The sequence below is a fragment of the Trachymyrmex cornetzi genome, unplaced genomic scaffold (genome assembly GCF_001594075.2).
Source record: "Trachymyrmex cornetzi isolate Tcor2-1 unplaced genomic scaffold, Tcor1.1 scaffold200, whole genome shotgun sequence".
NCBI classification, from domain to species: domain Eukaryota; kingdom Metazoa; phylum Arthropoda; class Insecta; order Hymenoptera; family Formicidae; genus Trachymyrmex; species Trachymyrmex cornetzi.
This window is the reverse complement of record NW_017296637.1, coordinates 12,422-26,807: the sequence shown is the minus strand read 5'-3', so window position 1 is coordinate 26,807 and position 14,386 is coordinate 12,422. Positions and strand designations below refer to the sequence as shown.

Sequence of the window (14,386 nt, the reverse complement as noted above, 5' to 3'; positions counted from 1 at the left end):
AAAATCATGATCTGTTTAGCTAATTAAAGAAGTACAAACTCATAATTCATATATTTGTGGCTTACTTCTATACCAAATCAGCTAAAAACCAATTCTATGAATCCGAGAAGAAAATTCTTACGGTGTTCTTTTGCAAATTGCGTAATTAAAATAATAGTGACTGTACTATTGATAATATTATGTTATTTTAAATGTTTATAGTATCAAATTAGTTTTCTTTACAGAATAGGATATATCTTTATTTATAAAATAGGAATGTTGGTATTGTTGCCTATTATGTATGTCAGTTTTGGAGCCCATTTTGTCAGACGCTCATTTTTGCATAATTTACGAAAAACTTCTTTATTGTAAAATTGCAAAAAGTATTATAAAAATTACTTATGCTATCTGATAGAAGACACTTTTTACTTTGTATTTATGTTTTTGAAGTTGTATTTTTACCTTTTGTTTAAGAAATATTGTCTAAAAACAAAGTGGTATGTCGGTATCGGTGACCTTCCTCTATATATATATACACATTCTTTTAAATCAAGTTAAATAACTAATACTTCTGATACAATTTTAATAATTAGTAATAAAACATATTTTAAAATAATCAACGAGATATTAATTTCAAAAAGATCAACGAAGTATAGAAAAACAAGAAACTTATAAAACTAATTAATAAGTTATTAAAACTGTAAATTAAAATAAGATAATGAGTAAAAATGTGAATAATAGAAAAAATAGCATAAATGCCAAATATTATATATACACTACCGTTTAAAAGTTTGGAAGCAATTGAAAATTTGTAATGAAGCACGGAATAAACAAAATCAGTGATAGAATATTATATATATAACGATGACATTAATTAATCATTTTTCATAAAGATTTCAAAATTTTTATGTTTATGATAATGATATCGATATTGCAATCACGTCTCAATATTCTTCTCAATATTCTACGTCATATCCGTCGAAAGTGTCACTTTTACAGAGATAATACTCTTTTCGCCGTTTTCGGTACTCCGAACGAGCAGCCGATCTTGCGCGCGACGATCAAGTTATAGTCGCTGCATAATGCAACGGATAGTGTTACAAATTCAATCATCTTTCGGATATTTTTATCGATGTCAGCCGCGCCAACGACGAGAGACGGGATATTTCTACGCGATGTAACACACGCGCGTCGAGAGAATCTCGACTATCAATAGCACGCTGACTTAGTTATGCGCCCCTACCTAACGTTGCCAACTAGAATTCCGATATCCGTTAGAGCTAGCCTCTGTTGTTGCAAGGTAATACGATCTAGCGCGTTTTACCTTGCAACTCTCTTCTTAAGATGCCATACTGTCGCATTTTAAGCCATAATCACGCTCGATCGATTATCGAATATAGCAGCATTATATTCGTTATTCCATAAATGCCAAATTTAATGTAAATTTTACGTAGTTTGCTTAAAGAGATGAGAAAAGAATGATGAGTATTGCTAAACTTAGTAGATATACTAAGAATGTATTATAAAGGGAATACTTCGCAATTTTTAGATTTTCTTTCTCTCTCACTGCTGGATTATTATTGAAATTGATTAAAGCTTTATAGATAAAAATAATCTGAATAATTATAATATATTAATTTTTGGAATGTGTATAATGATATTTTATTTTTCTTATATATAATTAGCATAAAAATATGAAAAAGCAATAGATAGTTATAAACACATTGTAAATTGATACTTAACAAGTACGTTTAAATGAGATTTAACATGTTATGTACATTATTGACAAATTCGCGAATCTGAAAATAAAATACTTTAATAACCATCATGTTGTATAAAAAATTACATATGAATTTTATTATAATCAGTAAGTATTCAATTAATATTTAATAGTACCTATATTAATTATTTCGTTTTATTTCTTTTATTAATAATAATTTTGCGATTTATGTAATGATCCCAACAAAAATAAATATGATATTATTACACATTCTAAATAAAAAATTAAAATAATTATCTAAATAAAAATAAAAATATAAATAATTATAAAACAAACTAATATTCGAATGCTTGAAAACAGGATATAGTGTTAGGTTTAAGCATATGACGCGTTTGCTTTTATATATTTATATTTAGAACAATCTACAACTTTCCGAGATCTCGAAAAAAAAAACGTTCTTAACCATAAAAAAAAAAGTGAAGTATTTATGTTTTATACGAGATCAATAAATGTTCACAATGATATATTATTGTAGAACTTTGCTCAGTCATCTTGGAAACGGTACTTTATATTTCAAGCTAAAAGTAAAACTTTAAATAGTAAAAGAACATAAAGGTAATAATAGCAGCTAATTAGATTACATTATGAATGAGGTATGAAAGAGAAGAAATAAAGCTAGATAATTCTTCAGGATAAAGCTCTCTGTCGAACACATATTCACACAATTTATATTTCGCGCTAAATAAAAGTAGAAAGGTAAGATAAAGATAATAATAGCAGCTGATTAGGAAGTATCTTAAATGAGATATGAAGAAGGAGAAATAATGGTAGATAATGTTCAAGGAAAAGAGTTAACGGAAACATTCCTGCGTAACTTAATTTATACTTTGCACTAAGTGAAACTATAGATAGCGAGAGAAAATAGGGGTAGTAATGGCAGCCGATTAGGAAGTATCCTGGAAGCAGGATGTGCAGGAGGGGGTGGACGGAGGAAGCCAATGACTCTCACGATGCGAGAGGGAGGAAATTTTATCGAGCAGCCGCCATCGACGAGATGGAGGGCTGAGAGGGATGGAGGCAGGGGCGCAGGGGTTGAATCGGAGGGTTGGAAGACAGCAGGGGTAGGATAACTCGCAGTAGCGAACGAACGAATCACGAATGAAGGGACGAGGAAACTCTTGAGGGACCGTACGTCCTGTCAGAATGGAGGAGGGCAAAGTCGAGCAGACAAAGGACTTACCCCACCGTGGGAGGATAAACCTCACCAGAGATGGCGGTCGCGCCGCGAACCCGCAAACTACTAGAGTATTAATAGTTATCTCGCGCTTCATTATTGCGCGGTCCTCGTTCATGATACACGAACATGTACGATGATGCATAACGCAGTACAATTGCCATTTAGATGAGATTACTAACATTTGTTTTAAAAGAACACCTTTTTAGCTGATTTTAATTCTTATTATCGTAGTTAAATTACCCAAAGATGGTTTAAATCAAATTAAATAGAAAATTCCTAATGTGCTTTGTGTACAAAATAAAATAGAAAGTATGTAATACCATATTAAAATTGTTTAAATAGCACATATAAATAGCATATAGAGGAATAGGAAAGCGCTTGAAACAAGAAGAAAGAAAGGAAAATAAATTACAAAAGAAAAAGTGAAGAACAAAGAGGATTTAAATGGATACAAGATATTTAAAAATATTGAGAAAGTGCATGTAAATCTTCATATGAATAGAAAAAGAATCTCATAAAAATAAAGTATGTAGTTTTATGTCGGATATCGACATCCCAGAAATGGTTCCTCCTCTCACTCTCTTCTCAAGATAGATTGGATAGCTTTATTTCCACTTAGAAAGTTCGAAGACCACACGATTTTCGATCTGCGATTTTTTAATGGACACTCTAATTTAACGACCTTCAATATTGGCAAAATCATTAAAAAAACAATTTTTTTTATCTTTTTAAATACTTTCTCTCATATCTTTCTCCTAATATTTTATTAATTACAATATGTACAACATAAATAAAAAATTACAAAAGAAATATTAATTAAGATATGATGAATGGTCAAACATATATAATTTTGCTTGCCTTAACCTTGGGTAATAAAACTCTCTATGTATCTTGGCATCTTTCTGGTGTTGCTTAAAATACCAAAACTAAAAATACATAAACAGAAGATTACAAAAATATAAGAAAACAAAATGATTTAACCGAAGTATGGATACATCAAACTGTGTTAGGTATATAATAATAATATTCAAGTAAAATATATTATTAATCTATAAATCGTACATATTTTATGTAAATGTAATTTAACATTATTCATAATATTGATAAATGCCTACTTTTTTTAGAAAATTAATAAAAATAAGATATTTCACAAAGGAAAATATTAAGTTCGATTTAAATATAGTATAGTTACAACCAAAACTATACCTAGATTTTCGTATTTTGATCAACACAGCTGCAGTGATTAGGGCTGTAGGGTCAAGGGGTTAATGGCAGCTTAAGTAACTTGCCGTCGCCAAGATAATCGCACTCATCGTGCAAAAGTGGATTATACGCGTTGGAATATCAAGTCGTCGCCGCAAATAGCGAGTGATTTAGTTCCACAGTCGTCGAATCGCCATCCCTAATCTCACCGTGTAATAATATCGCGATCGTCGATGGCGAACGTTATATTAATCCGCGCCTACGTCTCCGAGATAAGATTAAATTTATTGCTCCCTTCTCCAAGCTGGAAACCAATGAAATCGTCCGCACTCCTCGTCCGCGCTAGATAATCTGAATGAAATTCGGCGAAGAGGTACTTCGGCGGCGCTAAGTGATGCACGTCAGTCGGGAAGTCTAACTTTAGGTTCCGTTAGCGTCTGGAGAACTGTCTAATCGCGTTACCGTACATGTACCTCACCTGTCCTTCTCGCGACACCTGCGTCCTAGCGGAGCAGGTAACGTCATGGATGTGTACGATAGGCGAGTAGAGAGAATTCGGCAAGCTGTGACAGATAGCTCCCGATCTTAATACGAAGATGTTTCCAAGAGATGGTGTAAATTTATCTCTTATAAAACGTAACCGATTTTGCTATATACAGTATCCGATGGAAAACGAAAATGGCAACTGTTCTCTTACGGCGTCAAAAATCTTCGAATTATAATATATTACGAATTATGCTCAAGGAAGTTCGTATAACGTAAATAAATGATAAAATTCTTTCGTTAATTTTGTACAAATAATAATTTAATTTGGAGATTTATTTAAATCAAACAATTTGGATCCATATTTTTATGACATATTTAGCATGAAATATGATTGTCTGATTTTGAGTTTTATTTAGAATGAATATTGGAATTAATATAACGAGATAAGAATTGAACAAGCATATTCAATATTTATTACTTATCAATGTTAGAAATTAAATAATCGTATGAGACACAGAGTTTCTTAAGTCAATTTTTAAGCATGGCACTTAAAATTTTTTAAAGAGATTAACATTTGTAAGGATTGTTTTAGTTTGAAAACATCCATATCATAAAAATACATTTGGACTTATGCACATATAATGATCTGAAAATTGGTGTAAATCAAATCGCACAAAACGAGAACAATTTTCCTGGACTCAGTTGTCACATTTAAGAATATTTAATATGTTTACCTCAAATTATTATAAATTGAGAACTGTTCTTATACATCTCGTGCAGTCCCGAATTATATTAAGATTAAATTTCCGTGAATTATCGCATAAATAAGATATAATAAGAGAAATTTTTTCACAAAAAGAATTGCTAGTCGTCGTTACATTTTTGCTCAGTTCAACGGTAAAAGAGAAAATATTATTTAAGCGTAATTTCATACGTATGAGAAGTAATTTTACAATAATGTTTGTACAATTCTTCGTCGTTTATCTTTTGTTCATGATAATCCGTCACGCGTATTAGACATATAATCCATCAGCTTGCGACCTGCAGGTGTAGCCATGAAAACGAAAATGGAGTCTGTAATGTAATTACACTACACTCCTTCTGCGAACTCACCCTCAACTTTCAGTCAACAACCCTCTCTTTGAGTAGATGAAGCAAACTACGCGATATGTATAATGTAAAATTTTATATATAATCCAGAAAGAATATTCTTTTCTAATAACAGTAAAAATTATTTCGCTTATTGTGTTCTTTACATTATGCAAAATGACCAGGGCTCTTATTCTATAACTCTTAACGACAATATCAGTACCGTTATATTGTCGTTTTTACCACACTCTTTTACCATGTAAAACTTATGATCATCGTAATGACATCGACATTATTGTTAAGAGTCATAAAATAGGGGCTTAGTTCTTAAATGTTCTCTATAAAGCTATATATTAGCTTTTATAATAAATATTATATTTAATTGTATATAATATCAAGATTGGAAAGTTATTCGTAACAAAGTTACAGTTAGAGTTACTTTTTTCGGTAACTGTAACTTAACTTAGTTACAGTTTTTTGCTAGTAACTAATTTAATAATTACTTTTAAATTTACTTTATATAAAATTTATTCGTCAACATATGCGTTCGGATTGGATACGCTGTAAGTTTTTTATTCTATTTTCTTTTCGTATATAATGAGTGATAAAGATAAAATAAAGCTTACAAACGTGTAAGCATCCAAATCAAACATAGCCATGAACTAACTAAAATGAAGTATTCATCAATGATTAATTTTTGTGATTAGACTATATTTTTATCCCTCAGAAAAAATGTTACGGTTGCCACAACCGGAAATAATGATAATTTTCGCCCATCAATACATTTGGTTATGATAACCGTAAGATGGACATATCTTTATAGCCATAACCGTTAAGGTATGCGAATATTACGGTTATCACAATTGTACTATAGTTCTTATAATTAAAAAAACGTGTGTGTATTGATGGGCGACTTTTGGTCGTGGCAACTTTAGGCTGCTTTCTGCGCTGGTACTTATTATTATAAACGTCTATATGGAAAGATAGAAGCCATAATTATGATTTTGAGAAATAAAAGATTTTTTCAACATATTTCAGTAGATTGCATCAATGACCTCAAGTCGATAGATTGAAAAAAGTGATTTATATCACTATCATTTTCATTGCTCCGCATTAAGAATTAAGCTATTATAACTAGGATTTTTTCTATGTAAACGCGTCTTAATATTCATCTCATAATTTTTATTCCAAGTGCAAATACATATTAATTTATTATAAATAATATAGCGCATAATTGAATATTTAGTGTAATAAAAAATAATTTAGTAATGTTTGAAATGTGTAACACTCTTGTATTTAAAATAGCAATGCAAAAAATTACAAGAAATTGACTGAAAAGTAACGACTCGTTACTTCTTAAATAATTGTAACTGTAACATGTTACTTTTCAGAATCGATAATTTGTAACAGTAACTATTCTTTTTTGTGTACTATTACACAAAAAATTTTAGAACAAAGAATAATTGCGTCAAAATAAAGAACGAACTAACCTGCACTCTAGCTTCCGTCAGGTCGATCTTCATAGCAATCTCTTCTCTGGTGTAAATGTCTGGATAATGTGTCTCTTGGAATGCACGTTCCAATTCTTTCAGTTGGGCCGACGTAAATGTCGTTCGTATCCGACGTTGTTTTCTCTTCTCCGCGAGGCCATCATGTCCTGAGTAAGCTTTATATCCCAAACCACCTAAAATTATAAATGTAGAAATAAAGATAAAAATAATCGAAATGTAGAGATAAAGAGTAACTTTTGAAATTTGATTTTTTACTTTTTTTTGTTTGTTTGACACGTAATAGATAAATAAAATAAAATAAAATAAACGTTTGTTATGCAACGGCAATAACAATAATAATAATAATAATAATAATAGTAATAATAGTAAAACTTAAAATTACAATTAAAATATAATAGCTCAAAACGTATCAAGGAAAACAAGAGTCTTTATTTTCCCATATAAATATTAGGAGAACAACCTATAGTGTTATAAAAAAATTCTATATAATTAAATATAAATACATATCTGTTCGTATGTACAGAACAAATAATTAAACATTAATTAGAAGGCTAATTTCTGCATTGTTTTTATAAGTAAAATTTGAAAAAAATGAAAAACAATTACTCACATATATAGTTACAAATAATAATTATGGTTAGTAATTCGTATAACGACGTTACTATTATATTACTTTTTTATAATAAACGATTTCATAATGACGTATAATTTTTGATGATAACCATAATGCCAGGATTAGAACAGTCACTTTTGAAAGTAACTCGTCACCATCACGCGTTTCTCATACAGTCAATTTTCATTGAAAAAAGTAACTTCCCTGGCGTCACCGTCATGGAAATTGTTATTATAATTTGGTACTTTTTTCAATGAGAAATGCGTAATGATAACGAGTTGTACTTTTAAAATTAAATGACTATTTCAATTCTAGCGTTATCGTCACCGTTACGAGAAATCGTAACATCATTACCACCAAATCACTATTATAAAAAAGTAACGGTAATGACGTTATAAGTAACATATGTTTCTTGCCATCTCTAATAAAAATGTATAACATTGTATCTGAGTATATAAAAAATATTATACACAATATAGCAATTTTACTTTTTGTAAAGAAAAATATTATAACAAAAATTATTTTTATATTAAGAAAAACATTAAATGCAAAAATTATTTTTATAATTAATAAAATAAATTAACTATACTAAAGGGCAAAGTAAAAGTCAAATACAAATCCAAATAAATTCAAATCAAACGTCTAATTTTGAATGTAAAACATATAATTAATTATAAACATAAAGTATCAATTATCATCAATGTAAATGTATAAAAAAACCTAAGAAGTTATAATATAACATGTTTCGGCTACAACATTGAGCCCTCTTCAGATATTAACTTTTCACAAAGCTTATAGTGTACAATATAATTTTACGGAAAACACGCATACTCTTTATAAAATCAGCCTAAGAGATCAGCATGAAGACTCACTTAGGCTGATTTTATAAGGAGTATGTGTGTTTTCCGTAAAATTATTTGTACACTAAGCTTTGTGAAAAGTTAATATCTGAAGAGGGCTCAATGTTGTAGCCGAAACGTGTTATATTATAACTTCTTAGGTTTTTTCATACATTTATATTGATGATAATTGATACTTTATGTTTATAATTAATTATGTTTTACATTCGAAATTATAGACGTTTGATTTGAATTTATTTGAATTTGTATATTCGACTCTTTTACTTTGCCCTTTAGTATTGTTAATTTATTTTTATAAGAAGAGTTCTTCTATCTATTAAATAAAAAAATAATTTTTCAATTAGTCTTCTTTATTTTTGTGGCATATATGGATATACAAACTTTCTTTATATCGAAAATCTTTATATGTATTAAAAAATAAACATATATTAAAAGATTAAAAATATTAGTAATCATAGCAATAACACTAAATGTAACGTTTATGATAGGAATATGTATTGCACTTCCAATTATTTGTTTAATACAGGTACAAAATTTTGTTAACACAATAAACAGGATGGAATTCATTTCCCGCAATAATATTTATTATATCCCACATATCTTTGTTTTCAAAGAAAAAATATACACTTTTATGTTTTATGTATATAGTTTCTATTAAACCTATTATTACGTATAAAATCAACATAATAACAATTAAAATTTTACGCTTTTAAAAACGAATAATTTATTTTTTTTTAATCATTGAATAATCACGTAAAAATATATTCGTGGAAGCCTTTAATTTATACTATTGATATCACATATATCCTTATGACAGTTCGCTTTGGTAGCTATTTATATTTCTGGCTCCTTCAGCGAATTCATAAAATATTAATTGAAGCATGACAGATACTACGTTGCATAATATATCTGCGTGACATTCTTGCGCGTACCGTGTCGAAACAACATGTGTGATGTTGAATTCAATCGAGATCAATTATCAACTAGGACGAAGGGAGATTAGCTCCCTGCTCGTGTGTGACATGTTTAGCCCCTTCTAAATCGCCGGCACAAACATAACAAAGCGTCGCACGTTCATAGACCGACGGATTGACGCAAGGAGTTCTTGTTAAGCCATGTTACAGTCGGAATTATGAATTATGTATTATGGTCAATGTTAATATACAATACACACGTTGACGTTAATATACGATATTATTTATTAACTTCCATTTATTAACTTGATTTATTTAATACAACACAGAGAAGTTTTAAGTTCGAGATAATATTCCAGTGTAAATAAATAATAACATGTAAATTATGTTTGTTTTTAATAAGATGCTTTGAATAATTATTAGATAACTAGACAATTATATGTGATATAACTGCAACAAGTTTTCTGATAATTTCATGATGTTTCATTATGCTTTATATTTTCTTCAATTTAATCGTAAATTTTTTACATAACATACTATGTGTATATAATGTGATGTACGTTGTTTTGTACAGATGTGTGATTTTTCGTGAATTATTACACAAATTTTATTCATTTTGCGCATTGCTTTAAATTGCTTAAATTTATAAAATCAATTTTTATAAAAAAAAATTTGGGGGGTAAATATTATAAACTTGTCTCAACATTTCCATTTTTAATAATTAAAAGCTTTATTTAATAAAATATTTAATCAAATATCTGAATAAAACTTTCTAAAATTAAATAAAGAGTAAAGTTGGAATATCTATTTACGTAACCAAATTTTAATACGAGAAAAGTCTTTTACTACACTTATTCATCATTCTAAAAACTATCGATATTTCATCATTTATTAAAGAACAGTCGACACCAAATTTCCTGAAGAATTTGTCATTAAAAAAGAAGGTTTTGATTTAAAAAGCGATTTTCAAGATAAATTTAATCTTTTTTTTTTTAAAAAGAAAAGCTATTGAACATAGAAACTTAATTTTATATACACATTATTCATGTTTAAACTATATGTATACATTTTTTAAAGTCTCAATACTTTAAAAGTTATAAATCATCTTGTACTAAAATGATGTTGGACATAATTGGATGACTCTTAAGGTGCCTTCAGACGATATGGCCAACATTAGCAAATATTATACACGTACGTAATTATCCATATTGAATGTAGGTCAATATTTAACGAATGTGTGCAAAGTTGACATATATATTGGCCATGTTGTCTGAAAGCATTTTTAGCCATACGAAACAAATAAAGACCAATAAAATTTTTTTTTAATATGAATGTCGTTATTGTACGTATTATAAGAAAATTATATTAAGATTTAACAAAATGTGTTATGACACTATAAACATATAATTTAAGAAAAATTTTACTATTTTCAATAAAAGAAAATTTTGGGGATTTTATAATAAATGATATTTTTAAATTAAAAATGTTATTGGTTCGTTTGTGTTTCGGATGAATAGAGTCCTTCAACTGGTGGTTACAATTATTTTAAAACGGAGTGAGCATAGCGATTTATAACTTTGAGAATAAGTAATCAAAATTCATATACATATATAGTTTAAACATAAAAAATGAAAAAATATGTACCCAAAATCTTAAGTCTAAATTCAATAGCTTTCCTTTAACAAAAATCGTAAAATTTCACCTTGAAAATCATTTTCAGAATCTCCCGTTATAAAATCTGGTACAATAAAATCAAATAACTGTAAATAATAAAATCAATTATCTAAAAAAATAAGAGTAGATATAAAATTCTTCCTAATACTTGATAAAACACTTGGATTAAAGTTTTGAGCATCGCAGTAATTGCAAAGTTAACAATTACTTTCCAATAATCCGGAAATTAGACGAAAGTACGTTGATCAATAGCTAAGATGATCGAGTACTTGAGTATGATGAGAAAAATACATTGAAACATCACTCACTCTGAAGATTGATAGCCGACGGGAAGATGGAGGCGGCGTGCCGATGGACTTCCTGGGACCTGGCGGCCATTACGGAGCAGGGGGTCGAGTGGGCCCCATGGTGCGCGTGGGCATGGGGATGCGCAGTGTGATGGGCCGTGAGTGGCGTGCCGCCGGCCGCAGCACCGGCGGCAGCGGCCGCATTACCGGGATATCCGGCGGCTCGTGCCGCGGTGTAACGATAGGCCGCTTGGCTCATCTGCGAGCACGAGCTCAGGTCTCCATAACTGCACTGCATCTCGCCGGCGGCCAAAGCGCAGCTGGAGGCCTCGAAGCCAGCCGCTGCTGCGGCCGCGGCCTGATTCAGATAAGAGTAGTCCATAATGACGTGGCCTGGCTGCAAGTAAATCCACTTTGCGTTACTCCGATGGCACTTTAGTACTTCGACAGTCGTTTCTTTACACTTCGGTAACGATGATTAAGGGACACGCGTGACAGTCTCGAACGAATGCACTCGAAAAAAATCAATGGTAAGCCGTTAAAAGTCACGATGTCTAACACATTGATGTTTTGTTCCGAGATAAGTACAATGTGTCTCTTGTAAACTTTATGAAAAAAACAAAAAAGACACTGGTTGCGCGCGAAAACGTATGACTGTGATGACGAATGCGATGTGAAATTGAGAAGGTGACGTAAGCAGCGCGACTTATCCGGGCCCGTTAATACCCGAGCTCTTGGGCCCGTTCGTCCGTTTTACCGCGGGTAAGACCCGGGTAGACGCGAGCGGTAGGAGCGGCACGCCGCTCTCTCGTCGGCGACGCTTCAGAGAGCGAGACCGGGAACCGTGCCGGGCCGCCGGTTGGGTTCCTCGATAGCGGCTTATGATGCGTAATCGGATCAGCGATATCAAATTATTGCGATTACACCGCGGATAGGAAGAAGTTTTCCGGCCCGCTTAAGAGCGCCCCGTACGACCGACTGGTGGGTCTCCTCAAAATCAAATGATAAGCTTAATTCAATAACCGCCGGTGCCGCGGGTAGGAGCGTGGGTGTGGCCGTGGTTGACTCGCAGGGGTTGCGTTTCGTAGAGGGTTCTCCACGTGGAAGCTGATTCGCCGGCGGCCGAACCATCCCTGTGACGAGAACGGGGGTTGAAACACCGCCCCGTGTCGGCAATACCGATTTCCACCCCTCTCGAGGTTTACGCGGGGCCACCCCCAGGTTACAGACCAGACAACCCTCTTCCCCAAACGGCCATCAGCCCGAATGAGTGCTATCATTCGATGACGCGCCCCTCCGGCCGCCCCACCTTCAGCTTTACGATCGATCCCGCGCAGAGACGCCGGCGACGAAGGACGCCGTTGTGTCCTGGCTGCTCCAGTGGACGCGAGGAGTCTGCAAGAGGCTGCGTCGCGTCCCGTACCGCGGCCAAGATCCTCGGAGCTGTTTACACCTGCGTGCCGTGCCGTGCCGTGCGAAGGATATCACACGGGCCGGATTATTCGCGTCGCGCGTCGCGCGTCGACGCTAAAACGCCTCAACTCCTCATATTCTGACTGCTAAATATTAAATCAAAGAGCGAGAAAAGAAGCAAGGGATAAAGAAAGAAAGAAAATATTATATCGTTTCTTATAACAGGTTTATTAAATGTGTATCAGAATTCATCTTTTTATTTTATACATATCGCTCTCTTTTACGTCAAAAGTGACACAACTAAAAAAATTAATTTTCTCAGAAAAGAAATAAAATTATTTAACTTGACAGAAAATTATTGACTAATCAAATAATATCGACAAAAAGAATATATTCTTAACATAATCAAATGTCATTTTTGTATATTTTCGTTCGCAATTCTTAAAAAATTATTCTTTTTGAGTTTTAACACGGTTTTGATGATTTCTTATTTGATGGCTAATTTTTTATGATTGATAGAATAATGTTTGTTTAACTCGTTCATAACAATAACTCGAAAATTACGTTTTTTTAAAATTGTGTCACTTTTGAAATAAGGAAGCGATATATATTATTTGCTATATAAAGCGCATCACCATAAAGTAATATTTTTTTCTCATTTAATTCAAACAGCAACATTGCATCAAATAGGATTTGTTATTCTGTACATCTCATTTTTATCAATTGATTATATAACTCATTTTCTAAGATTAATATTATTATTCAGATAGAGAAAAGTACAGTACAGCAATAATAAAAAATTTAAAAGCAACATAAAAATATTTTTTTTAATAAAAATGTAAATAATATTATTCACAAAGCATAAAAAGAATGCTTAAGAACCGATGTAATCGATCTGCTAATTACTACTTATAAATTAATATTATAAATTTATATTTAAAAAGTAATTTTTAAACACATTTAATAAAATTGTTAAAAAAACAATTTTATTTTCTTCCAACTTAATATTTTTTGTTATAAATTACAGCCGGTATCATTTTGGTGAAAGCTAAGTAATCTCTGCATTTTAAATCAACTTAATGTTATAAACAAAATATATAATGATTGACGCATATTTTTTATCATTTCCGTCGCATGATGGAAAACTAAGTTTATTAAAATTATAAATTCATTATTAGTGAAATTGTGAAAGAGGAAAACAGAATTTTTTATGTATAATGTATAAAACTATTTTTGTGAATCGGCTGTTTTAATGTTCAAACGGTATTTCTGATTTGTTACTGTAAATTTTTTATCCCGTTAATTCATTACTAGATTACATTGATCTACATGAAAATTAAGGATTGAAAGAATTTTCAAAAATATCTGTAAACGTCAATAAATAACAGGTATATATTATA

The 14,386-nt window shown here is 31.3% G+C and overlaps 1 protein-coding gene across 1 annotated transcript in view; it reads right to left on the bottom strand.

Moving 5' to 3' along the window:
* Window positions 1–11,955, bottom strand: part of LOC108759662 (paired mesoderm homeobox protein 2B-like) — a 23,154-nt gene extending 11,199 nt beyond the window's left edge. Inside the window, 2 exon segments of the mRNA XM_018505193.1 lie at window positions 7,205–7,398; window positions 11,595–11,955. Of these exon segments, the coding sequence (XP_018360695.1) occupies window positions 7,205–7,398; window positions 11,595–11,955 (555 nt within the window).
* Window positions 11,956–14,386: the final 2,431 nt, after the last annotated feature.